At 37.7% G+C, this 25,580-nt stretch overlaps 2 protein-coding genes across 9 annotated transcripts in view; both read left to right on the forward strand.

The window, feature by feature from the left end:
- LOC107518948 (broad substrate specificity ATP-binding cassette transporter ABCG2) overlaps positions 1–24,477 on the forward strand; it is a 106,238-nt gene extending 81,761 nt beyond the window's left edge. For 5 of the 7 annotated variants that reach the window (XM_036227717.1, XM_036227720.1, XM_036227719.1 and 2 more), the window contains 13 exons: positions 497–649; positions 1,178–1,225; positions 3,141–3,298; positions 5,138–5,289; positions 6,674–6,778; positions 7,723–7,973; positions 12,126–12,208; positions 17,385–17,474; positions 18,637–18,761; positions 19,974–20,128; positions 21,860–21,949; positions 22,785–22,867; positions 24,272–24,477. In XM_036227717.1, the coding sequence (XP_036083610.1) occupies positions 497–649; positions 1,178–1,225; positions 3,141–3,298; positions 5,138–5,289; positions 6,674–6,778; positions 7,723–7,973; positions 12,126–12,208; positions 17,385–17,474; positions 18,637–18,761; positions 19,974–20,128; positions 21,860–21,949; positions 22,785–22,867; positions 24,272–24,419 (1,641 nt within the window). In that variant the 3' untranslated portion in view covers positions 24,420–24,477. The remainder of the gene's footprint in view (positions 1–496; positions 650–1,177; positions 1,226–3,140; positions 3,299–5,137; positions 5,290–6,673; positions 6,779–7,722; positions 7,974–12,125; positions 12,209–17,384; positions 17,475–18,636; positions 18,762–19,973; positions 20,129–21,859; positions 21,950–22,784; positions 22,868–24,271) is intronic. The other 2 variants (XM_016161099.2, XM_036227722.1) reach the window with 2 other exon arrangements.
- LOC107518949 (broad substrate specificity ATP-binding cassette transporter ABCG2) overlaps positions 1–25,580 on the forward strand; it is a 123,707-nt gene that overhangs the window by 20,095 nt on the left and 78,032 nt on the right. The window lies entirely within an intron of this gene.

Genomic DNA, 25,580 nt, shown 5'->3' on the forward strand with positions numbered 1-25,580 from the left:
AGCTTTTGATAATCTCCCATAACATGTAGTATTAAATGGAAAGGCACAGGGCATAGGGTATGACCCTTATCAGGAAAGTGATATGAATGCTACTTATGGAATATGACCCTTGTAAGGGCAACGTTAGCAATTCTAGTCATCACATTCCTGAAAGATACTGCTGTTTTACTTTTTTCCGTACCTTCACTTTTCTCCTTCCCCTTGCTTAGAAAAGTATTTTGACAATATTTGTGAAAAGCAGTCTGTAATTGTCTGCTAGTAATAGTTATAATTACTTGTGTTCTATTTGGGTGTACAGATTCTGAATGAAAATTATTTTTTCAGGCTTTGCATCTATCTGTATATGGATTATTATAATTTGTATAATTACAGGTTCATAATTAGCTAGAACTTTCCCTTGAGTATATTATTTATGTGGATTAAGTTTTCTACACTGAAGAGTAATGGTACTAGAAAAGACCTGATATGTTTTGCTAAAATGCCATTCCGCCTTAAGGATGATGTCGTGATGGGAACTCTGACAGTGAGAGAAAATTTACAGTTCTCAGCAGCTCTTCGGCTTCCAACTACTATGAAGAATCAGGAAAAAAATGAACGGATTAACATAGTCATTCAAGAGTTAGGTCTGTCTAAAGTGGCAGATTCCAAGGTAAGGTGGAAAAATGGATGGTAACATTGACAGGGCATAGGACCTTTCCTGTGTAATAGTGTAAATTTTTTTTTGGGGGGGAATATAATTTATTTAGAAGTTTTCTATAATGCGAGTGGTCAAAAGTGGGGTGCTTTCCATGTCTGATAGAAAAGTGACTAGTTACATAATATGTAGGTGGAAATTAACCAGAGTAAAGTAAAAAAATGATTCAATCCTGGAAATGAGTAATGGCAGTGTGGTCTAGCACGTAGAAGTGTTCTTTGGAAAGTCACATGCCCCTGCTTAGATTTCTCCTGTTTCTGTGTGAGCATGTACCATGGCTGATAGTTTAGTATGCTTCCTGTTGGTTCTATGACTTAGGCATAGAACCAACATACTTTAAACCAGCTTTTGATAATCTGCTTTCCATTTGTTACCTTTGCTTTGTGATTACAGCTTTTGATTCTCTTCCACACTAATTGTTTAAGTCTAGTCTCATTCAGTATCTGTACACTAACTTTTCTTTTTATTTTCTCCTCTTTTTAGCCATTCTTCCTCTCTTCCTCCAGGGGACTTTGTTCTGGTGCTTTGGAGGTATCTTTCTGGAATTCATAAATGATGAAAATGCATGAGATCTTGCTTTGTATGTTTCATTGTGCTAAAATTTGGCTTCTAACGTTATATTCAGTCAAATTAGGGTTTATTTCTAATTTTTGTGGCATCCAAGTTGTTTTTCTATACCATTTTTACCTTTTTTTTTTTTTTTTTTTGGCACTTTGTCTTCCTTCCCTTTCTCTCTTCCCGCTTCCTTTGGCCAGTATCACTTGCAGACTGTCATGTACTGGTCTCCCTTAGGTTTTATAGATTACAGCTGTGGGCAAGGGAGACAAAGTAATTGCTTATATGGGTTGTGCAGAATCAGGAAGACTAATTGAGATGAATGAGTGAACTTTCCAGTTGATAAATAGGTATGGAAGGTTTGCTGGGAGGACATTTGAAGCTTTGGGTGAAGATGAACTTCTTAGATTGTCATGGCTCTAGTTTAATCCCCCTGCGAAATCTCTTCCATAGAGTAATGAGAAATGGCAGTATTCTGCTGGTCACTGCTTTATTTGATACTTTCTGACAGCCTTTTATGTAAAATGTATTTTGCTTTATTTTATTTGAAAGAATAACTCTGAGATGCTACCGTTTACCACTTTTGTTGGTTTTATGAGTGTTTGGCTTCTGTTTATTTGATTTTGTCTTTCCAGTAAGTGCTTTCCATTTGTTACCTTTGGGCAGCCATTGCCCTGAGTTCCTTGCATGGATTTCCAGGGAAAAGAAGCTGAAGGCAATTGATGACTTCTTAGAATTCATTGATCTAATTGATTGAAACACCATAGTAAAAATGTTTACTTTCTATGAAATTTAAACCTAACAGAAATGTAGAGAGAATAGTCCGATTACTACAGTAATAATATCGTTGTAGTATAATTAAAATATGGTGTGATTACAAATAACATGCACCTAGATTTTCCAGTTGTTAAATATTCAATAATGTCTTCAGGTTTTTCTCTATGAACTATTTTTTAAAAATTTATAAATATTAAATTTTACCACTGAATATTAATGTATCTTTTTAAAAATAAGGGCATTTGCCTACATTACTGCAATATCATTAACAATTAACAAAATTAATAATATTTTAATATCAGTTATATAGAGCCCATATTCATTCACATTTCTCTGGTTGTCTTAAAATGACTTTAATAGCTCAGGTGTTATGGGATATAATAAAGGACCTGAGTTACATTTAATGATTATCTCTTGAAGACTCTTGCTATCAGAATTGTTTCCTCTCTCTTGCCTCCCCTAAAGTCTTCTACCTCCCCCAGTCACACACAGTGACACTGAGTGGTTGAAAAGACTGAGCAAATCACCTTGAATTTGTCTAAAAGAATGAGTCAGGATTTCTGCCATGCATTAAACATATAGACAGGGTTAGTTTGGGAAGCCTTGTGGTAATCTAAGAGGTGCTAATGTGAATGGCAGAAAGTGAACTTTTGTAGCTGCCAAGGCCCAGTTCTTCTTGTAAGCCCATCTGAGGATTTTTCTTGGTGAGAGAGAAAAAGAGAAGTGCAAGAAGACTAATTATGGATACTTTCATAGTTTTCTCTCATATCTTTTCTCGCTTATGGACTGTGATTTCACAGTCAGGGCCATGTCTGTAAGTTCTAACATACAATCTTAAAACTAAATATTTGACTCGGTAAGGAACATGTAGAACTGTTTAAAGCATGGTCTTCATATGAGGCTTAGACACATACCAGCTCTGTTCTGAGCCTCACTCTACTCATCTAATTAAAGAGAAACCAACCTCTTCTCCAAGATACTCATTTATTTGCTGTTCAGAATAAATGAGGATGTGAGATAAAGTGCCTCTTATAGGGTTGGCACATGTTAAGAGCTTAAGAAACTATAGTGGCTATGATTGTTATTGTGAATAATGATAATATTTGTGTTTTAGGTTGGAACTCAGTTTATCCGTGGTGTGTCTGGGGGAGAAAGAAAAAGGACTAGTATTGGAATGGAGCTTATTATTGATCCTTCCATCTTGTTCCTGGATGAGCCCACGACTGGCTTAGACTCAAGCACAGCAAATGCTGTCCTTTTGCTCCTGAAGAGGTAAATGCTATGGGAACATTATTTTAATATTTATGCACTATCTGATCACCTGCTGTGTGCCAGGCAGTATTCTTGGTGCAGGGGATTCAGCAGTGAACCTAAGAGACAGAGGATCAGTCAATTAACAAATACAAGTGTTTCAAGAAAAATGAAGCAGGATGAAAGTGTAGGGAGGACTGCTGTGTTGGGGTGGTGGGTGCCCTATTACATAGTGAGATGGTCGGGGAAGACCTCAGTGATGTGCCGTTTGAGCTGTGAGCAAGACCTAGATGTCTGGGAGGAGAGAGTTCTAGTTGGAGGGAACAGCCAGTGGTCCTGAGGCAGCTCATGCCTAATGTGTTTGGAACTCAAGAGGCCAGAGGGATGGAACCCAGTGACCTAAGGAGAGCAGAGCTTGGTTAGTGTATTAGTTTGCTTGAGCTGCCAAAATATGGTACCATAGACCGGGTTATGTAAACAACTGAAATTAATTTTTTTAGTCTTGGAGTCCAGAAGTCCAAGGTTACAGTGTTGTCAGGATTGTGTCTTCTGAGACCTCTGTTCTTGGCTTGTAGGTAGCTGTCTTCTCTGTGTGTTTTTACTTCATCTTCCCTGAGTGTGTCCATGTTGGGATCTCCTCTTGTAAGAACTAGTCTTTATTGGATTAAGGCTCATCCACAGGACTTTTCAGCCTTAATTACCTCTTTACAGAAAAAGTACAAGAATTATGCAAAGAAATCCCATGTCCCCTAACCTAGCTTCCCCAAGTCTTAGCATTTAACTGCTTTTGCTCTCCCTTTGCTTCTCCCCTATCCACACCCATTTTTTCCTCTTTTTTTTTTTAACATTATTTCTCATCACCCAAAAATACACTATAGTGTAACTCCAAAATATAAGGACACTTCTTTTACATTATCGTCTTATATACCTCCCAGGCAAGAAGTCACATTGATAGCACTGCCACCATCCAGAAGTGTCTCTTTTTCCTTTCTGTGTCTGAGGCTCCTCTGCAGAAATTCTCTTCTTTTTTTTTTTTTTTTTTTTAATGTGTTTAATATCTTTTTTTTTTTAAATTTTTTTATTTAAGTTTATTGGGGTAACATTGGTTAATACAATTATATAATTTTCAGATAGGAATTCTCTTCTTTAAGCCTGAGCAGCTCTTTACTCTTTTTTTTTTTTTTTTTTTTTACCTCCCATGTCCTTGTTTGTCTTTGAGACTAAATATATAGGATGGCCCTCAACCTGGGTCCAGCCAGTAAGTTTTTATGTGACTAGATCAGGCCATGAATTCTTGACAGGGAGGCCACAGAAAGGATGATGTGTTCTTGGCTGTATAACATCAGGGGTTGCATGGCTCTGGGTGATGTTAACTTCCATCACCTGGTCATGTGCGTGTCTGCTGGGTTTACCTGCTCTGAAATAGCTAGTTATCCCTTTGTAATTAATCCGTATTTTTCCAGGGGAGATAATTGGATGTAATGCCAATATCCTGTTCCTCTTCAAATGTCCACCCAGCAGTTTTAGCATGCACTAACAACTCTTTCTGTATCAAGTACTAGTGCGATTTTCTGTTTGCATCATTCTTTCCTCATATATTAGTTCACATTCTACTGTAAAAATGTTTTCCATAAGTTCATAGTAATATTTTCAATTCCAAACTAACACCTGAGTACTGTTTTTATCTTTACCCTTTCCATGTTTATAAGTGACCTTTCAGACAGTGAGAAACTTGGCTCCCATTATTTCAATATATTTACTTAATTGCATAGACAACTAACTTAATTGCTCAGTATAACCAATAACGCTGGCACATTTCAGATGTTTAACGACATGTTATTTTCTCAATTTTTAACTTAGGATGTCTAAACAGGGCCGAACCATCATCTTCTCCATTCATCAGCCTCGTTATTCCATCTTCAAGTTGTTTGATAGCCTCACCTTATTGGCCTCAGGAAGACTAATGTTTCATGGGCCTGCTCAGGAGGCCTTGGGGTACTTTGCATCCACTGGTATGGTTGCCTTTTTCATGCACTGAGATCCTTCATTAATATAATATTGAAAGAGAACAGACTAGAGTTCCATTTAATCTTTGAGTGGATGTATTATGGGTTTCACCACTCGAGTGTATGTTTGGTCAGTTTGTTGCTTTTTTCCCTTCATTTACAGCACTGACTGTTATTTAGGTCTTTTTCTTGTCCTAAATGAGTATGCATGCATACTCTGTGTATATGTAAGACTATTTCTACTGGGCCTATATCTGTTCTGCTTCCCAGTTCTGGTGACTTTTTCATAACAGTTCAATAAATACATTGGCCTCATAGCAGTTATCTGTCAGTTGAACATTTTTAGAAAGGTCTAATACCCCCAAATCGTTTGTCTTCTTGATCATACAACAGATCAGTTTTTCCCTTTGCATGGGATGTTGGTCTGCATTTATGAGGGGTCATGGAGATGCCGCTTAATCTTCTAGTAACATCAGAATACAGATTTAGACCTGGAGTTGATATGAGTGTCTTACCAGTCAATAGAATGGCTATTCCTGAGTTTGACACTGATGGGCCAACATTTCTGACATTTCTGAGCTTCCTGGTTCTATTTCAGATGGATATAATATTTTTTATAGTTTATGCAGTCTACTTCATTTTAGAGCTATTTGGAAATTATTATAGATCATGTTCCATGACCAACTATAATTTAAAATAGTCTCTATCTTTTAAAATTTGTTTTTGTTGACTCTATCATTTAAAATAATCAAACACACATGGATCTGGGTAGTCTAGGGGAGAGGAATCTAAGAGTCAGACTATAGGCCAAGTTGAGTTCAGACGATCAAGCACAAGAAGTCAAGGCAAGCCTTCAGGTGAGTGTGCCATGCTGGTCATGTCCTCATGAGAATGCTGCTCTAGTGATTTGTTCTCCATATTGGAATTACGGCAGTATAATAGATGATGGTTTGGACCTAAATTTAGCTGATGGAGAAGGAACCATTGCTGTAGTGGGATACTGGCAGTGCCTAGGTGAACCCAGAGAATAGAACGGTCGCTGTGCTGGCTTTGCTTGATGCCTTGCTTTAAGGAGCATTAGTCCTACCTACAGCTTTTTGTTTTCTTTGCAACTTTTTTTTTTTCTTAGACTTATATTTAGATTTCAAAAGAAATACTAATAAACACCAGAGCATATTGATAACTATTTTATGAATTACAATAGGTAAGGCTTTCTGAGAATCCAAGCTTGGTTTGGAGTATGTTTTTCTCCAGGAGACAAAGAATTGTTAACATATTATGTGACTGAATACACAAAAAAGAAAGGGTAACTTGGTGAGGGGGAAGAGAGAGAAGATGAGTATCTTCCAAGACCATCATGCCTATGTACCGTAGTTGCCTTCTTTTGTAGGTCACCACTGTGAGCCCTATAACAACCCTGCAGACTTCTTCCTGGATGTGATTAATGGAGATTCCTCTGCTGTGCTATTAAATAGAGAAGACAAAGATGGTGAAGGTATGTGAACCTGTCAAGAGTCACAGATTGTCACCTAACTGAATTGGCTGATGTGTAGCAGTGTGGTAGCTCATTAGAATGTGATTTATGAATTTATATTACTAATGCTGTTCGATGATACCATTTATCTTGCTTTTCTCAGGCTGCTGTAACAAAAATACCATAGGCTAGGTGACTTAAACAACAAACATTCAATTTTCACAGTTGTGAAGGCTGGAAAGTCTGGATAAGGCACCAGCAAATCAATGTTTCTTGAGGCCCTGCTTACTGGTTATAGACAAATGACAATCTGCTCATTATCTCAACACATAGTGGAAATGGGGACAGAGCTCTCTGGGGCCTCTTTAATAATGGTACTAATCCCATTCATGAGGGTTTCATCCTCATGACATGAAGTAATCACCCCTCAAAGTCCCCACCTTCAAATACTATCATGTTGGGGACTGGGTTTCAGTATACGAATTTTGGTGACGCAACCATTCAGTCTATACCACCAGTCAACACAGATTTTGTTGTCCAGGAGTGCTATAAGTGCTTCTGATTTAATTTATAAATGAGCATTTATCTCATAGTGTCAGTTCTAAGAGGAGTTTTCTATTAAAAAATACACTCATTGTTTATAAAGTGTTCGCAATAAGAGAATTGGCAGTTTATGCTTTTACACATAGCAGAAAGCAAAGACAAGGTTTTAGGTTAAGAATTACTACTCCCCAAGGATAGAAGTTTATTTGAGAAGAATCGTGGTGCACATATTATAGTTAGGGAAAGGTCAGCTGGTTTGCTGTATCCACAGTTTATGGAAGTAGTCAGGCCAATAATTATATTTTTCTAATGTGTAAAGCAATGACAGAGCACAAAATTTTTTATGCTCAATTTTAGCCTAGAAAAATAGGCTAAGTCAGTCATTTTGTTAATGTTTTCCTCTATCCACTTTTATTACAAAGGCAAGGAGACTGAAAAGCCTTCCAAGAGAGATAAGCCACTCATAGAAAAATTAGCCCAATTTTATAGTACCTCCACCTTCTTCAGAGAAATGGAAGTTGAGTTAGATCAACTCTCAGAAGCGCAGATAAAGAAGAAGAGCATAGCCTTCAAGGAGATCACCTATGCCACCTCCTTCTGTCATCAACTCAGGTGGATTTCCAGACGTTCATTCAAAAACTTACTGGGTAATCCCCAGGCCTCTATAGCTCAGGTAATCAGATCCTTCTAATTATGCTGTAAGTACTCAAGCAGGAACATTAAATTCTGATACAATCTGTTTTATGATTATGCTTGTCTACTACCTACCCTTTCATTATTTATCATTTTGGGTGGAATGTGGAATCAGTCAATAAAACAAAACAATTAAATTTTAACATAGAGATAACATTTTTAAAGTGGTTTTTGGAGTACCTAATTCAGATTCTTTTGTTGATTTAGACAAGCTGTTATGGATAATCTTTGTAGAGAGAAATTGTTTTCAAAAACAGCGAAGTAAAGGAATTATTTAGCCACACTTGAGGTTTTCTGTAGCTGTGCATGTTCATTTTCTGATTTATTCAACAAATTCTTATTGATCATCCGCTACATTTGGGAGTTTGTCAATAGCTGTAATTAAAATGAGTAAAAATAAAAACCCCTGTATATGGAGCACATGTTCTTATGAGGATAGACAGCTGCTGTATTTATACAGAAATAAAATATGTAGCAATGCAGAAGGTAAAAGGAGCTATGGAAAAATTTAAGCAGAGAAGGGAGAAAGGAAGAGAGAGAAAGAGAGAGATGGAAAGGAGAGGAGGAAAAAGGGAGATAGGAAAAAGGGACTGGTTTGTGTTTAAATCAAGTGGTCAGAGAAGCCTTCATCTAGATGTGCAGGAATGTACCTGAATGTAGGAGGTATCAGTCTCTCTGCGGGAAGAGCCTGAGTGGGAATTCTCATTTAGGGATTCTAACATTAGGAGAGCACTAGATAACTGAATTTCTGTTCACTACTACATGATGAGCTATTACTGACTTCTTACCCCGTGCATCATAATTTTCATACTTCAGTGTGTTGCCTTCTAAGTATTAATACCTAGAGAGCCTAGATACTTCTTTGAGATATACTGCTAACTGCTCCAAACATTTTGGGGGCTTGTTATTTGACATTTCTCTCAGAAAATAACCTCTTTTGTGTACTGTCAATCAGGGGTAAATTTCAATTTTTTTAGAGTAGATTTGATGTTATTTGGAAATAGTCTGGTGAGCGAATCAGGTGAACCTAGTTGGCCATCGGTCAATGGTGATATGATGTAATGGAATTGATTCTTTAGTGTGATTTATGCATTCGGGTTTTGTTTGTTTGTTTGTTTGTTTTTAAATGAATTTCTCTTGCTTCTAAAAGTGGTTTATAATTTTCTTGTCCAAGTCACATGTATAGTAGTTCTGGGCAGGACATGATTAGAGTGTGGAGCTACTACTAATGAAGAACGATTTTGCAACTTTGGTGCTAGGCTTCCTTCAGCTGCAAACCCCAGGCCTACTGCCTCCAGGTTGCATGTTCAGCCTACTTATCTCAGTGAAGTCAGGTCCACAAAAGGAATTCCAGCAATCTTCAGAGCAGTGGCAGTGTCATAGAATAAGGATAGAACATTGCATTTTCTTGAGCATCTGCTTAATGGGAGCAGCTCTAATACAAATTTATGAAAACTGGAATATTAGCTTGGGGCAGGAGTAGGCAAACCTTTTTTGTAAAGGGCCAGGTAGTAGATATTTTAGGCTTTCTAGGCCATGTGGTCTTTGTGTCATGTAGTGAACTCTGCCATTTTAGTGAGAAAGCAGCCACAGATAATCCATAAACAAATGAACATGGCTGTGCTCCAATTGAACTATTCATGAACAGTGAAATTTGAATTTTATATAAATTTCATGTGGCAAGAATATTTTTCCCTTTATTTTCCACAATTTAAAAAAATGTTAAAAATCGTTCTTGTGGACTAAACATAAATAGGCGATGGGTCCTCTTTGGCCTGTGTGACACACTGTTACTAACCTCTGGTTTGGGGGTTTCACTTATTTTATTTATTTATTTTTCTTCCCCCTCTTTAATTGCCCCTCCCCCCCGACTCCCCCCCTTCCCTATGGATGTTGCTGTTTCCCCTTAAGAGCTGGATCTCTGAGGGTGGGGCGGCACGCACCTGGGGCCTGCACCCCGGGCCTTCTGCGTGTAAAGCAGACGTGCTAACCACTACTCTATGGAGCCACCCCCTGGGTTGGGGTTTTTAAACTTCCACATATGTCATTTGCTTCTTCAAGTGTTCGAATGTGTAGCTATTAAAATGATTTATGGCTCCCTGCTGATAAATCTTTTATCTGTTGTCTTACAGATATACTTGGGTTTGAACTAGTCATTCATGTGATTCAGACTTCGCTTATGATAATGCATTTAACCAAAGGTAGTTTTAGGAAGATCTTAGAACGAATATATTATCTGTATAAGAAGATTAATGTTCATTTGTTGTGCCAAGGGTTTCCTTAAATTGATTTGGAAAACATCGTATCTCTTAGAGATTCATCATTTTAATTAACATATTAAACATTTGACTGTGCATTAATTTTTTGTGTATGTCATGGCCATAAACATTCCTCAGAAGTCATCTTGAGAAATATTGATAAACATTTGAGTCACATATTCAGGGAATTTTATTTTTCCTATTCACAGCAGAGGCCAGATACATAGATCCGCAGACAGACCTCTTTGTCTGCTGTTGTACAGTGTTTACTTTGTATGATTTTCTCTTTCTTAACGCAAGAAAGAATAACATAGACCCACCTTGTAAAAGCATGAAAATATTCCAGGATTAATCATTTTATCAACACATTCGAAAGCTGACTTTGAAAATACTTTTAGAATTTTGAAAACTTTAGGGAACATCCTAATGATAATACTGATAATCTGTTAGTAAAAGATATCAAGTTTGACTACAGGAGAAGCAAAGCATGTGGAGTGTTCAGTTTAACAAGTGTGAATATTCCTAATGTTATCCTGCGTGAAAGTACAGGCTTGCACGTGCGTACATGTTGGTGGAGTCCTCATTCGTTTTGGCGTCATCATGTCTGTTGACATGAAATAAAGTGTTTTCTGAGGATAATTGAAATATGGAAGGGTAATAGATTTTTTTTTTCAAATTTCTTACTGTCTTATTAGCAAAGGAATTTTGAAGTCCATCTCAAATCATATTCTTTGCAGACTGTGGTATTCATAACCTTCACAGATCATGATCCTGTTTTCCAATTTGGTTTCTTTGTGCCAAAAGTGTGCTTGACAAGTTACTTTAAGTCTTGATACTGTTGACTGTTGTAGTACTGAGATTTCTTTTTTTAACTTTGAAGGTTCCAAGGTACAAGTTTGGATGTTTTATTTCTATCAATTATTTCTTGTATTTTTATATTTAATATAATTTAAAAGTAGAATTTCCTTGAAGAAACTGTGTCATAATATAACCCTTAACCCTTTGCTGATATAAGTGTCCTTAAGAGACATTTATCAATCTTAAAAACAAAGTGGTTTATTCAGTCTTTTTAGTACTCATCAAACAGACTAAGTGAGGGTAGGTAAGTGTGTGGCAAAGAATTAGAGGCGTAGCCCTGCACTGTGGGCTGTGGGCCCTACAGGCTGAGGTCGCTGGAGAAGCAGTGACAAGAGAATGGGTAATGGAAGCACCTGGGTGCCCTCAGGGAAAGCCGACTGAATGAATGCTTGGTGACAATGACAGTGCACTTTTCCATGCAGGCATGGAGTCCCCCTCTCCCTACCCCATGGGTGATTCCTTGCGTTCCCCTACTTCTTATCATGCAGAATTCTATTGTTACAAATTTTGTTACATGCACTTTCGAATTTTTACTTATTTTTAATATTAAGAGTAAAGATACCCTGTTTTCACTTGAAACCTCTTGAAATAGTATCAAAATATGCATGTTCACTAACTCAAAGGTTGAGAAAAGTTTTGGCCAGAACTCCACCACTGGGATCTGATTTTATTCCCTAAAGGACTCTGCTAAGCGCTTGTGGTATTCTACCCTGTGTGGTATTCCCAGGTCCAGTAGCTGAACTGGACCCTGAACTGGCAATTCTGGGGAAGGACTTGGAGGGATCTTAGCTTTTCTAGTAGTCTACTTTGTTCTCCTTCAGTTTCCCCAGCATAAAAATTAAATTATTCTTAATTTTAATTTAGAAAGCACTCCAATGTTTTATATTTTAATGACTTTGGTCAAGCCGTTTAAATTATCTGTCTTGATAGATTTGATTGTAGCCATATATTATAATAAATGGTGTGTTGAGGTTTGCCTTTAATTGAAACTCTTTTTTCGTTTTCTTTTTGCAAAGATCATTGTAACAATTTTCCTGGGACTGGTTATAGGTGCCATTTTCTATGACCTAAAAAGTGATGCTATGGGAATTCAGAATAGGTAAGTAAATTTGGACCTTGGTTTTGAGAAAATGCTGTTACTTTTTTCAAGGTTTTGAAAATTCATTAAGAGTTTGAATTTTAGACCAGTACAAGACTAATTGAGGAATAGGGTAAGTCAGTGAATTGAAAGCTGAATGGAAGAGTTAATTTTCATATAGATAGTGGTAAAATATACCAAATATAAAATTTACCTTTTTAACCAGTTTTAAATGTACAGTTCAGTAGTATTAATTACAGTCACATTGCTATGAATTATACCATTATCTGTCTTTGAATTTGACTGCTCTAAGTACCTCATATTAGAATCATATAGTATTTGTCTTTTGGTTACTGCATAATATCTTCCAGGTTCATCCATGTTGTAGCATGTGTCAGAATTTCTTCCTTTTAAAGGCTGAACAACATTTGACTATGTGGACACCCCACATTGTTTATCCATTTATCTGTCCATGGACACTAGGTTTTTTTTCACCTTTTGGGTGTTGTGAATCATGCTGCTGTGAACATAGGTGTACAAATAAATATCTGAGTGTTTGCTTTAAATTCTTTTGGATATATACCCAGATATTGCTAGCAGAGAAAGCAGCTACCAAAGTAACACCCTTGAACACATTTGTGTCTTTCCACAATGCCAAGTTTATTGAGTGGAACCTTCTCAGATAAACCAATCAGATACCCACACAACACACAGAGAAGGGAAACACAACACACAGAGAAGGGAAGTACAGAGGCTTATGTGACAGAGAGAAAGGAATTGAGTCCTTATCTCCAAAGCACGTTCCCTTGACTGGCAGCTCAGAGAGCTGTGCATAGGTCCCAAGCCAGTGGCTACGATGGGTAGAAGGTGAAAGTCTTTAGGTCTCAGCGCACCATCCATGATCCTCTCTGGTCAGGCTTGAGCACCATTTAAGGTGTTCAGCTTTTATGGACCTTACAAGGTGGGATCCTTATGCTTATGGGCCCCTGCAGATTAGGGCTTATCCAGGGCAGTCGTTGCCATTTCTGTGGTTTTGGGAATTCCAGTCAAACTCGGAAGGGTGTTCCTGTTATGTGCCAGTTGACACTACTGTCATGGCTTTCATGGAATTCATTTTGTAAAGTCCAAAAAGTTCTCAATTTTTTATGCTCTGTACACCAGAAGCAGAATTACTGGATCATTTGGTAATTCTATCATTTTTTTTTTTTTTTGAAGAATTGCCGTCCTGTTTTTTACAGCAGCTACATCATTTTGCATTTCTACCTATAGTGCACAAAGATTTAAATTTCTCCTTAATCTGGTCCACACTTTAGTATTTCTTTTCTCTATATTAGCCACCTTAATTGGTATGAAGTAGTATCTCATCATGGCTTTGATTTGTAATTTTCTAGTGATTAGTGATGTGAGCACCTTTTCATGTGCTCATTGGCCATTTTTATGTCTTCTTTAGAGAAATGTTTATTCAGATCTTTTGCTCATTTTTAAATTGGATTTTTGTTGAGCTATAAGAGTTCTTTATATATCCTGGAAATTAACCGCTTATCAGATATAACTTTACAGATATTTTCTGCCATTCTGTAGGTTGTCTTTTCACTCTGTTGATAGTGTTCTTTGACACACAGAAGTTTTAAATTTTGTCATAGACTGTTTTATCCATTTTTTTGTTTTGTTGCTTGTGAATTAATTTCCTTTCTATTATTTGATTTGTTTGCTATGGGGAGATAGATGGGAGTCTGTTTTTTCTAACTGTAACATGGATTACCACCTTGTAAAGAATTAAAATACATTAAATTCTTTAACAGACACTATTTACTATAAAATAAATTCGTAACAATTGAGAAGGAATTTTACTATCTACTAGTTCAGAATCGTTATGAACATTATTATACTGTTAGATGTGAGATTTAGCAAATTGAGCTGAATTATTGCCAGGTACCATGTTTCTAAAATAAACTTTTACTTTCGAAATTAGTATTTACTTTGATATTAGGCTTTTTTTTCTGTGTCATTATGGTGTATGGTTAGCACTTGTCTGAAGAAAGGAAAAAATTTCTGGAGCCATATCCTGGAGGAGAAAGAGATGTCTCTGATCTATCTATCCTGACTCAATTTTATTTTTGAGGAGAGTTGCAGTGGTTATAGTTGAATGTGTTTTGATGTCTGGACAAGGATGATTATTTATGAAAGGAAGAAAAAGTATAAAAATCAAGTCCTCACTCAGGTAAAATAAATGATTTCTTGTGTGGAATCAGATAGTGTTCCTCTGACATGAGATTATTAAGACAGTTCTTACCACAGTTCTGTCATTATTTTTATCTTTACTTTCCCCGAGGGCTGTGTTCTTTGCAATATTTCCAAACCTGCTTATAATTGATGGTTTATACCTTTGTAGTTCCCATATTTCACCCTGCTGCACAGAGAGTACTTATGACAGGATCTGTTACTAGTCCAAAGGCCTTGTGCTTGATGCTTCAATAAATCAAAACTCAAAACATCAGAGTTTGGAGTAAAGAAAGGTTTGTTGATCAAAAAGGCACTAACTGAGAAGATGAGAGCCCTAGTAGTTCCTCAAATCCATCTTTAAAAAGTATAGAGTTATTTTATGTCAAGGAAAGGGGAAAAGGGAGGGGCTATTTGTATAAAAACTCAAGCCTTAAGCAGAATTCCTCTAGTGAATAGCATGCCTAAAGCAGGAGCTCTGAGTCTGAGGGCCATGGGTGCAACACTGGCCTGACCAAGATGGAGTCATAGAAACCCAGCTGTTCACTCTGTTACAGATATAGAGCCTGTGGATCTTTTGTGTTGTACAGCAGGACCATTTGGATAAAAATGTTGGGATAACAGTCCTCCACTAGAATTTTAAAGAGGAACTAGACCTCTAGTAGTTAAAGACCTCGTTAGAAGAATCCAGAAAAATAAAGAAGAGCTTTAGCTGTTTCTTCAAATGTTTTCTGGAGAAACAGGGGATTGGATTTATTTTAATTTGTATTTTTGACTTAAGGTTGCTACCAGTTTTCATCATGGGAAATTGTTCAGAAGGCCAGTGGTTTCCTTTCTTCTTTTGAAATGAGTTATCCCAGGAGGTGCCCTCTCTGCCCCTTCTCTAATCTGTATAACTGACAGCCTGGGTTTTAATTGTGCAGAGTATGAGCTTCAATCTAATGGTTTACCTTACAGGGTTGTAGTGATAGCTAAACAAATTAATATGTATTTAGAGGAAAGGTATTTGAAAATGTATTTGGATCCATGTTAGATATTATATACATGAATTACCACCTTAAAAAGAGTTAGAATACATTAAATTCTTTAACAAAACTGTATTATCTATGAAATAAATTGTCATGATTTAGAAGGAATTTTACTATCTACTAGTTCAGAATCATTATGAATATTATTTTATTGTTATATTAAAGACTTAAAAACTTGAGCTGAATGTTGCCATGTCCTGTATTTCTGAAATATTTTCCTTTGATATTAGGCTTTTTTGCATATCTAGAAAATTGCATACTGCTTGTGTACTGGGCCTGGCTATTTTCCATTTATTCATTATTATATAAACATTTACTTTTAAAACAGCCTGTTCTCCATGTTCTGTTCTTTATTATTTTTGCTGTTAAATACAATTATCGAGTTTCTACAGACTCTTGGTTTTGAGGGCTGTAACTTGGGCTAACATTCTTTTTTAAAACATATTTTTGTGTCATTTAAATGATATGCTGCTTCATCTCTTTTAGTTTCAAATCACATCCTCATTGGCCATTAAATTGGTTATGAAGGGAAACCCAACACTGTTTCAGGGATGTTGGCATGCATTCATAAAATTCATATTTGTATCAAAGTGTAAATGAAGTGAGTACTTTACTTTTTAAACCTTAATTATTTCACTTGGAGAGAAGCATTAATGGTCTTCCTTTCCTAGCACATGCACAAACTGATCTTTCCTTTAATCATGATTTGTTTTCTTTCCGAGCATGCTGGAAACAATTTTAGCGATGGGTCGTCAAGTATAATATGAAGGTTCTTCTGATGATTGTGTGATAAATAACTATAATAAGGTTTCGATAGGAGTTTCTCTCCACTGTCTTTTATTTTGTCTCCTCATGTCTTTGCATTTTTTTTTTCACTCAACTTTTAAAAAGTGGCTAAGAGAGATTTTAAACTTTTGTGGGATTTATTTGGCTCTATCTTTGTTCATGCACGAGGAATGGTACTTCATGTTTTTGTTAGTTAAAATTCAAAGTGATAATATTTTTATGACCTATGTAATCGTTAGCTTGGCTGCCATAACAAAGAACCACATACTGGTGGCTTAAAAAAGATTTTACTTCTTATAGTTCTGAATATCTACATTCCAGATCCTCGGGATCTGATGAGGGTCTGCTCCTGGCTCGCTGTATTCCTACTGTGTCCTCTCATGGTACAGAGAGAGCACTGATATCTCTCCTTTTATTATAAGGTCAATAATCCCTTCATGAGGGCCCCACCCTCATGACCTTACTAATTACCTAATTACCTTCCTAATTACTACCTACATTACTACCTAAAACCTAATTACCTTCCAAATCACATTGAGGGTTATGACTTGTCATAGGGATTTAGGGAGGATACAGTTCAATCCTTGGCAACACAACCATGAATTTCAAACTGTGTCCTAAGGAGTCTTAGGGGCATGACAGTAGAGACACAAGGATGTGGACCTGAGGGGACTCATAGTTCCCTTTGTTTTTTAACCAGAAGAGTTGTATAACATTATAAGGTATTTGATGAAGGAGTTTTACAGGTAAGTAGGTGTTCTGCAGGTTTGGAGTACACAGCCCAAGCATAGTTCTGGCAGCTGGAAGAATATGGGAGGAACCTTGAGCAGATGCCACATAGCTTTATTCAACCATAGCAGGACACAGCAAGGCGCAGGCACAGTTTCAGCTTCCCCCAGGCCATACAGGCGGGGCTTATAACAAGGTGCATGATAGTAGCTGAAGGCCAGGTACTATAATCAGTCACAATCTACAGGTAGTACAGAACACTATCTAAGGTCACCTGGGACTCTGTAACTAAGGCTGCCCGAAACCGCAGGGCTTGCTGGGAGGATGCCTGACTGCATCCATTTTGTTTGTCAGTCCCCTCACCCAACAGTAGGAAATTGGTCTAAGAATGTTTATTTGATTGCGGTGCTTTTGTTCTCTTTCTTTCATCACAGAGCTGGGGTGCTTTTCTTCCTGACGACCAACCAGTGTTTCAGCAGTATGTCATCCGCAGAGCTCTTTGTGGTCGAGAAGAAGCTCTTTATGTGAGTATCTCTATTTCAGGATGAGCTCTGTTCAGTGTTAGGACCGTTGGTCAAACTGGTCACACTCAGAATTGGGCCACAGATTGGTTCCTAGGAATTATCATTGTTAAATGAGAGAGAAAGCAGCCAGAGAAGGGAGGAAAATCATGAGCACGTGGGGCCAGAGACCAGGGGAAAAAGGAGGTTCAAGATTAGAAAATAGCACCGAATGCAAATGCTACAGAGAAGGCATGCAATAAAGCGGCTGAAAGGATCTTTTGTTTTACCCAAGAAGACGTCATGGTGACCTTCACAAGGAAAGATTGAGGGGCTTGATAGACAGAAAATAGTGGGTTGAAGAGTCAATTGAAGGTGGGGAGATAAAAATGAGAAAGACTATAGGGAGAATAGAAAGAGCCAGAAGGCAGCCTTGAATTAAGTGTGGGCTGATTTGTTTATTGTGTTTTTCAGTGTTGGAAGAGATTTGCCCATATTTACACATTTGAGGAAATTAATCATTAGAGAGAGAGAGAGAATGAGGATTTTGGTGGAAGAGTTTGGAATCCCGGGAGGAAGATGTTTGGAAGAGAAGGGTTCTAGGACTTCAGAGGGGAAAAAATAGGATTAGATAGCTGACAAGATGTACAGTTGTCAGGCACGATCATTGAAGGAAGAAATGTGGCTTTCTCCTTTCATCACGAGATGGAAGGAGTAACTAGGGTTTAGTGGTCAGAAGCTGCACTGGGGGGTGTGGAGGAGAGAAGAGCCACCTTCTTCATAATGAGAGGCTGAGAGAAAGAAAAGCCTCTCTGACCACTGAGATCAGCTACTGAGTGCTCTTCATGAAGATCCAGTGTCAGAAGAGAGGGAGGAGGTGCAGAACCTTTTTACCTGGAGAAGGGTCCCCGTGGGCAGAGTGGGTGGCCTGAGGAGGGAGTTCTGTAATGAGAGGGAGGGGTCATTGCAAAGAGCTTCGTGGGGACTGTGTCCCAGGGGAAGCATGCACCTGACATGGTGTCTGATGCTGACTGGGTGGAGTCAGTGGGTTAACCTGGAGGATCTGAGAAGGTGCAGCTGTTAAACCCCTGGTAGCAGTAGAAATCTGTACAGAGGTGTGTTAATCATCTGGTCTGTGCCTTCTTAAATTAATATGGGATGTGTGATATGAATTTTTGTTTTTTAGACATGAATATATCAGTGGATACTACAGAGTGTCATCTTATTTCTTTGGGAAACTGTTCTCTGATTTACTATTCTTGAGGATGTTACCAAGTATTATATTTACTTGTATAACATACTTCTTGTTAGGTAAGCAATAAGACAAAAACTATGTATCTTTAGTCTGGTAGGTGAGGGAAAGCAAATTTCTTTTTGCAAGCATGTTTTTGATTCCCAAAAGTATAAACCAAGCCATGAGATAAAGAAGCATCTATCTATTGTGCACACTCTGAAATAGCTGTTCTCTGAGGATATTTTTGTCAAGACTTTCTCCAAACTAACATTTAAGCCTATTCATAAAACTACTTGTTACTGAGAGGTGATATGTGTCATATAAACCTGGAAAGAATTCATGAAGTATTCAAGACTATGCTGGAGGAGCCGGAGGTGGGATATTTTATTACCTATCTAATTATATTCTTGTGTATATATGGATGGATGTGTGCATGCATACATGTGTGGGTATGTGTGTGAGAGCGAGAGATATAGAAAGATTCATTTGTGTATTGTGTTTAGGCTTCACCCCAGGCTCAAAGCCTTGGAATTTTCATGTATTTCACTGATATACATACCAGAAATGTAAAACACTGTAGAAGATTTACTGAGCCTAAACTTCCATTTTAAAAATAAGAGATATATCATGAATTGGGCATAGACCCTAGATCCTCAGACTCTTGACTGTTCTTATAGCTTTCCAAAATGATTAGGTTGTTTGACCCATAATAGTAGCCCATTATAGTTTATAAGGCAGTTTTATGAATTGTAATTTAACCTTTTCTCAATCCCAGAGCTCTACAGTACTTAGTCTCAGAGACTTGGGTCCTGGAGGCAGTCCCTCAGATAGTGAGGCTTCTTACTGGGAGGTCACAATATCCCAATCTTCCCAGTTCTTCACTAATGCACTTACGACAAACACTGAGCAATGTGGTGATGTCAGTGTAAAAAGACTGTGCTCTTCACAAGTTTCCTTCTTTAAGAGAAGGCAGTAGAATTCTGGCCAGGTGCAGTGCCTCCTGCTCTCCCGCTGAGGCGCTGAGAGATTGTTACTACTGACACATAAGGAGCATAGGTGATACATGGCAAAGTGCCTGTGCACTAAGTATAAAAAAGAAAACTGTATGGCAACGTTAGGCAGTTATTTGGGGAAGGAACAATGAAACAGGTGACTCAGGGTGGTTGAACAGAGGATGAATTTTTTCATTCTGATAGTTTCTCAAAATATTATAGTGCTATTTGTACAGTGAAGAATCACAGATATGCAGTGCCCTAGGCAGTTAGACTAACCCCTCTTTTTTCCCTAAGGATTGAAAGCAGAGGTGGGAGCTTTCTTCATCATGATGCTTACTCTTATGATGGTGGCTTATGCGGCCAGTTCTATGGCCCTGGCCATAGCAGCAGGTCAGAGTGTGGTATCCGTAGCAAATCTTCTCATGACCATCTCTTTTGTGTTTATGATGGTGAGTAGAAGCTGTGTTTCTCTGAGAAGAAATTATTTTCTTTTGTCCCTTCCTGCAGATGTACCTGTCATGGAATACCTGTTTTGAGGATTCTATAAATGGGACTCTTTACATTAAGGAAGCCATATATTAAAATATAGCTTGTATCACCTTTTTCCTGACATTACCCAGCCTTTTTTGCTACTGTTCTAATATAATGCCTTAACTTTAGTTAACATGTTGTTCCAAATGAGATTTTAAAAGATATTTCTTATGACATGTAGTGAAACCTTGATAAATGGGAACTTCAAAAACCAGGAAACTTTGATTGAAAAATTCCCTCATGAAAGGACAAGTTAATTGCCTTTCTTTGGCAGTGCTGTTAGAGAACTGCTGGCTTATTTAACCAGCATCTGAGTTGGTTTGGTTGGATCAGACATTCTCCAAGGGAGAAGCAAAGCTCCTTGAACTTATGTGGCACGGGTCATCCTTCCTGGGTTCCTCCCATATTTTGAAAAAGAATGTTTTAAAAATACTGAAAAATTCCAAAGTCCACACAGTGTTATGTCCCCTCCTTTCTGGGTTCATGACATTCTCTTATATCAATATTTCTACGTATCTGTTTTTTTAAATGGTTACTTTATTCTAAGCTTACAAGCCCCTTCAATTTGCACACATGTAAATGAATCGACAGGTAAAGGGAACCAGTTAGCACATTTCCCCATACTACATCAAGTAAATAGGAATACTTAGCCTACTTACTAAATATGCATGTCCTCTCTAGAAGTACATGTCTTTAAAAATTTGTCATTAGCACAAGCTATACCGTTGAATACTACCAATCTAAACATTAATGAGAAGTTGATAAACTTTGTGTATGTTTTCTGTTATGTCATTCAATAAATAAAATGTCCTTCAGTATATAAAAATATTTTGTTTGATATATTAGATACTTCAATTTATTACTTAATGGTTTATATTTAGAACTTTTTAAACTACTCATAAAATCATATTTTATTGAGAGATGTTATATATATTCAGCACTTGGTAGTCAAATCAAAAAATGTGCAGTCACACCAGCAACATGTTCATTATTATGCCCATCCCGGCAAACCGAGTCCCAGTTAGGAGAAGTTCTGTATGAACCTCTTCTTACGTGGCCGTCTGTTGCTGGAGCGGTCCTTCCTGGGGCCTCTGTTGCAGTACTGCTTTTTGGTAGCTTTAAATGATGTTATTGGCCATATTTTATGCTGCACTTCATGACATCATGCTGTGTAACAGCTCTAGGTTTTGAGTTATTTAAAGCATGCATTTTGAACACCAAGTTATTCCTAAAGTCGTAAAGAGATAGAATGCAAACCTCTGCAAATAATGAAGCCTACAGTTGTGGAAGGAGATAGAGGCAGGAGATGCTCAGGATGTCCTGTGTATGTCTATTGGTGGGAACATACAGTGGTTGTAGGATTAGGACATTCATGCTTATAGACCTTCCATTGTGTGACTTTAAAAAGAAAGCAAAAGCCTCACCAAGCAAAGATCTTCCTATTAAATGAAATATACATTTTCATTCCTTTAAAATCATAAACAGCCTCAGTTATAGAAAAGTATACACAGGCAAAGAGGATATGCTAAGTCTTTAGAGTAGTGGAGTGAATTTCAAGAAAGATTGTAGGGGACTTAAGGAGGGTGTTCTCCAGAATTCTTCATGAAATCACTCCACCAGTCTCGATTCTTGGTATTTGCTTTTTGTAGATTTTTTCAGGGCTGTTGGTCAATCTCACAACCATCGTGCCTTGGCTCTCATGGCTTCAGTACCTCAGCATTCCTCGATACGGCTATGCGGTAAGTTTTCCTCACCTGTCCCTGTGACTGGTTCATTGCTCCCAAACTAGGAACAACCAGAATAAAGCTTGACCATCTCACATGCCCAGACGTGAGCTGTGGAAATCTCCAGGAATTTTCTCTTGGGAGCAATGAAGAAGACTTTTCTATTAAGCCTTAGGTCACCTTGGTTGTCACCTGGCTTTCCCCAATCACTCTGTTTGAGGAGGGGCAGAGGGTGGGGAGAGGACCCATAGTGAAGGGAAAAGGTTGACCAGTTGATGGAAAAAAATGTAGTTGCTTTTTAGTTAGTTCAGTGGGGAAATCAATAGGATGATAAGAGCCTAGAATTCATATTTTATATTGAAAGCAAATTTAGAAGAAAAACCCAAACCATATAATATTCACGGCCACTATTGGCTTTAGGATATAATACAAAGGAAACTGTCTGTCTTAAGTGGTTTCGAATAAAACAGCAGTATAAAAAATGTTACCATAAATGCACAATAGTCATTGGGTATCACTGTATCATTCAAATCATAGTGTTTATGGGTTATACATTGGGAAGAGGAGGAAGGACCCATGGGGTAATATAGCCAGAGGTTTCACCTCATGGCCAAATACTTTATTTCCTTTGATTTAGAAGCTGAAGTCCTACCCCTAGGTCTCTTGATTGCCAGGAAGAATCATTTTAGTTGCTTTGCTGTGACAAAGACTGTAAATGTGAACATAGTTTGTTGCAGAAACAATAAAGATTAAACCAAGAGGATGCGATTGTGATAATTCTTTGGAAACTTACTGAAATTTAAAACTATTTAAATAGTTTTCCACTTGTCTACTTCCCCTTGTGTTGTAGGCTTTGCAGCATAATGAATTTTTGGGACAAAACTTCTGCCCGGGACTCAATGTAACAGCAAACAACACCTGTAGCTTTGCAATGTAAGTTTGCCTTCAGTGTGTCAGCAGGTTTGCTTACTGTGTGGTGTGATGCAGAAAGGCCACTGAGCTTAGAGCTGGTATGGGTCCTTGCAGGGACACTGAATTCTTTGGGCCTAAGTTTTCTTATCTGTCAAGTGATTTGTCCACTAATGCTTGTCAAGGTGCTGTGCAACAACTCGGTCTTCTACTATGTTCAGAATTGTATTTACATTGGAGAAATTGTTCTTATGTATTGCTTGTTTTGGGCCTTTTAAAAGATCCTTTTGCTGTTTTGATTGTGGGTGTGAGTTTTGATTTTCAGAACTTGCGAGTTTGAAATGCGCTGCTTTGATCTTTTACAAAGTCCTTACAGTATCTGCACTGTATGGATTATGTGCAGTGAATGGATCCGCGCACTTAGGGCTCCCGGTGAGCCCAACCCATGGTCAGCAGTAAGAGGTAAAAGGGCAGCAGAAGGAAAGGGAGTGGACATTTTCCTACCGTAGTCCTGGCACTTGCCTCTTTCTCTTGCATTTAGGAGACATCATGAAATCAAACATGGCACATTTTTGGTATCCTAAACCTCATGACCTCATGATCATTCAAGTGGAGCAGAAATAGCTTTGGATAATAGTACAAAATGCTCTTCTGAAGTAGAGTTGATGCTTGAACAACACAAATATGAACTGCACAGGCTCAGTTATATGCAGATTATTTTTCAATAAGTACTGTAAATGTACTTTTTCTTAATGATTTTTTAAATAACGTTTTTCTCTAGCTTACTTTATTCCAAAGAATACAGTGTATAATACAGATAACATACAAAATGTGTTAACTGATGGTTTATGTTATTGATATGGCTCCAGGCAACAGTAGGGTATATATAGTTAAATTTTGAGGGAGTCAAAAGTTATATGTGGCTTTTCGATTTTGCATGGGTCTGTGCCCCTAACCCTCATGTATATAGAGATTTGATCATCTTTGTGAGGACCTCAGATGTCATCTGTTAAAGTTGAGGTTTTCCCCTTAAGGAATGAGTGAAAAATTACTTGGTAAGTGTTTCTGCCCTTTGAAGGCATCATAGATCTGGACACAAATGAATCTGGAGAGGGAGCTTGGTTCAAAGTGTGAGTCTGTGACCTTGGTCAAGTTCCTTAAACCATAGTCTCTTCATCTTTTAATGTGTGTAATATTAACCTCATTCCATTATTTTAGGTATTAACTAAACTGTTACATGCAGGTCGTTCATTGTGTATCCAGCAGAATTGTAAGCACTCATTGGCTGTTACCTAGTTTATATGAAGGGATAGTTAGTTAAGACTTGGTAACCTATAGGCTTCTTAAAATAAGGAATGGTGATTGTACTGAGTAAAAATTGGACTCATGCTAAGATTGAAATCATATTCTTTTTCTGTTGAATTTCAGATGTACTGGCGAAGAATTCTTGATAAAGCAAGGCATCAATATCTCGCCTTGGGGCCTGTGGAAGAATCACGTGGCTTTGGCATGCATGACTGTTATCTTCCTAACAATTGCCTACCTAAAACTGTTGTTTCTTAAAAAGTTTTCTTAAAGCTCTCTCTAATTTACCTGATTTTTCTACACATTAAAAAGGAATCTGTGCAATTCAAGTATCTAGTGAAGTACATTGTTGTCTTCTTTTCACTTGCCGTCGTACTGTTGTGCAGCCGGAATTATTTTTGACAGAAACCTTTGCAGAAATCACAGTGAACTGAATTATACATGAAGCATCCAAGTCATCTAGCCAAACGGTAACCATGGGGGAGAAATCTAGTTTAATTTATCAACCCCTAGAAACTCGTGACAAGTTACTAATATCTCTGGTAGCAGTTTCTTCATCTTTAAAATGAAGAGTTGCTCTCCAGCTTCAATTTTATATGAATTGATAATCTGCCATTTTTTAGTAAGAAATAACAAATGTGTTAGTGCTGCAGTAGAAGAATGAAATCTATGTTGGAAAACCCAGTGTTACTTATAGGGTAAAAAAAAGCATTATGATAGATAATTTTTGATAAGCGTTGTAAGGTTAGTAGAACCTACTGAGGTTTTTCTGTTGTGGAATTAGAATATCTTGGGAATATCTGCCTTTGGACAGCAGATAGAGAGAGCCAGGAATCTGGTGACTTAGGCTGCCTGGGGTAGTTGAGTGGTTTGTGACCTGGGTGTGCATCTGGATCACCTGGGAACTTTACGCGAATGCAGATGTCTGGGCCTGTGAGCCCCGCTGCACCTGTGGGCCCCCTCTACATGAACTGTTCATGCCAGGTGCTGGTGATTTCCAAGATCCTTCCCATCATCTTTTCATTCTCACCTTTAGCAGTAGTAGGAAAGTTTTTAAACTTATTTTTATTGAAGGGTAATTTAGGGGAAAGTATGGTTCAGTGAAATAGCATAAAAAGAACATACCTCTGTATTCACCAATGCAGGCTAGGAACTAGGAATCACCAGCGTGTGGAAGCCTATCTCATGCCCAACTCCCAGTCACGACTTCACTTCTCTGTGGGGCATTTTTAAAATGACACTTGTATACTCCCCTCTGTGCTTTTATCAGAAAGAACATCACCACAGCTCAGTTTTGTGTTCCCATGTGAATAGGTAAATTCTTAATAAAGCACTAATTTTGGAATAATTTTAGACTTACAGAAAAGTTGCAAAGATAGTGCAGAAAGTTCCCATGTCCGTTAGCCTATCTTAATGTGAAATTTTATATACC

This window comes from Rousettus aegyptiacus, unplaced genomic scaffold, assembly GCF_014176215.1.
Source record: "Rousettus aegyptiacus isolate mRouAeg1 unplaced genomic scaffold, mRouAeg1.p scaffold_m13_p_10, whole genome shotgun sequence".
Lineage (NCBI taxonomy): Eukaryota > Metazoa > Chordata > Mammalia > Chiroptera > Pteropodidae > Rousettus > Rousettus aegyptiacus.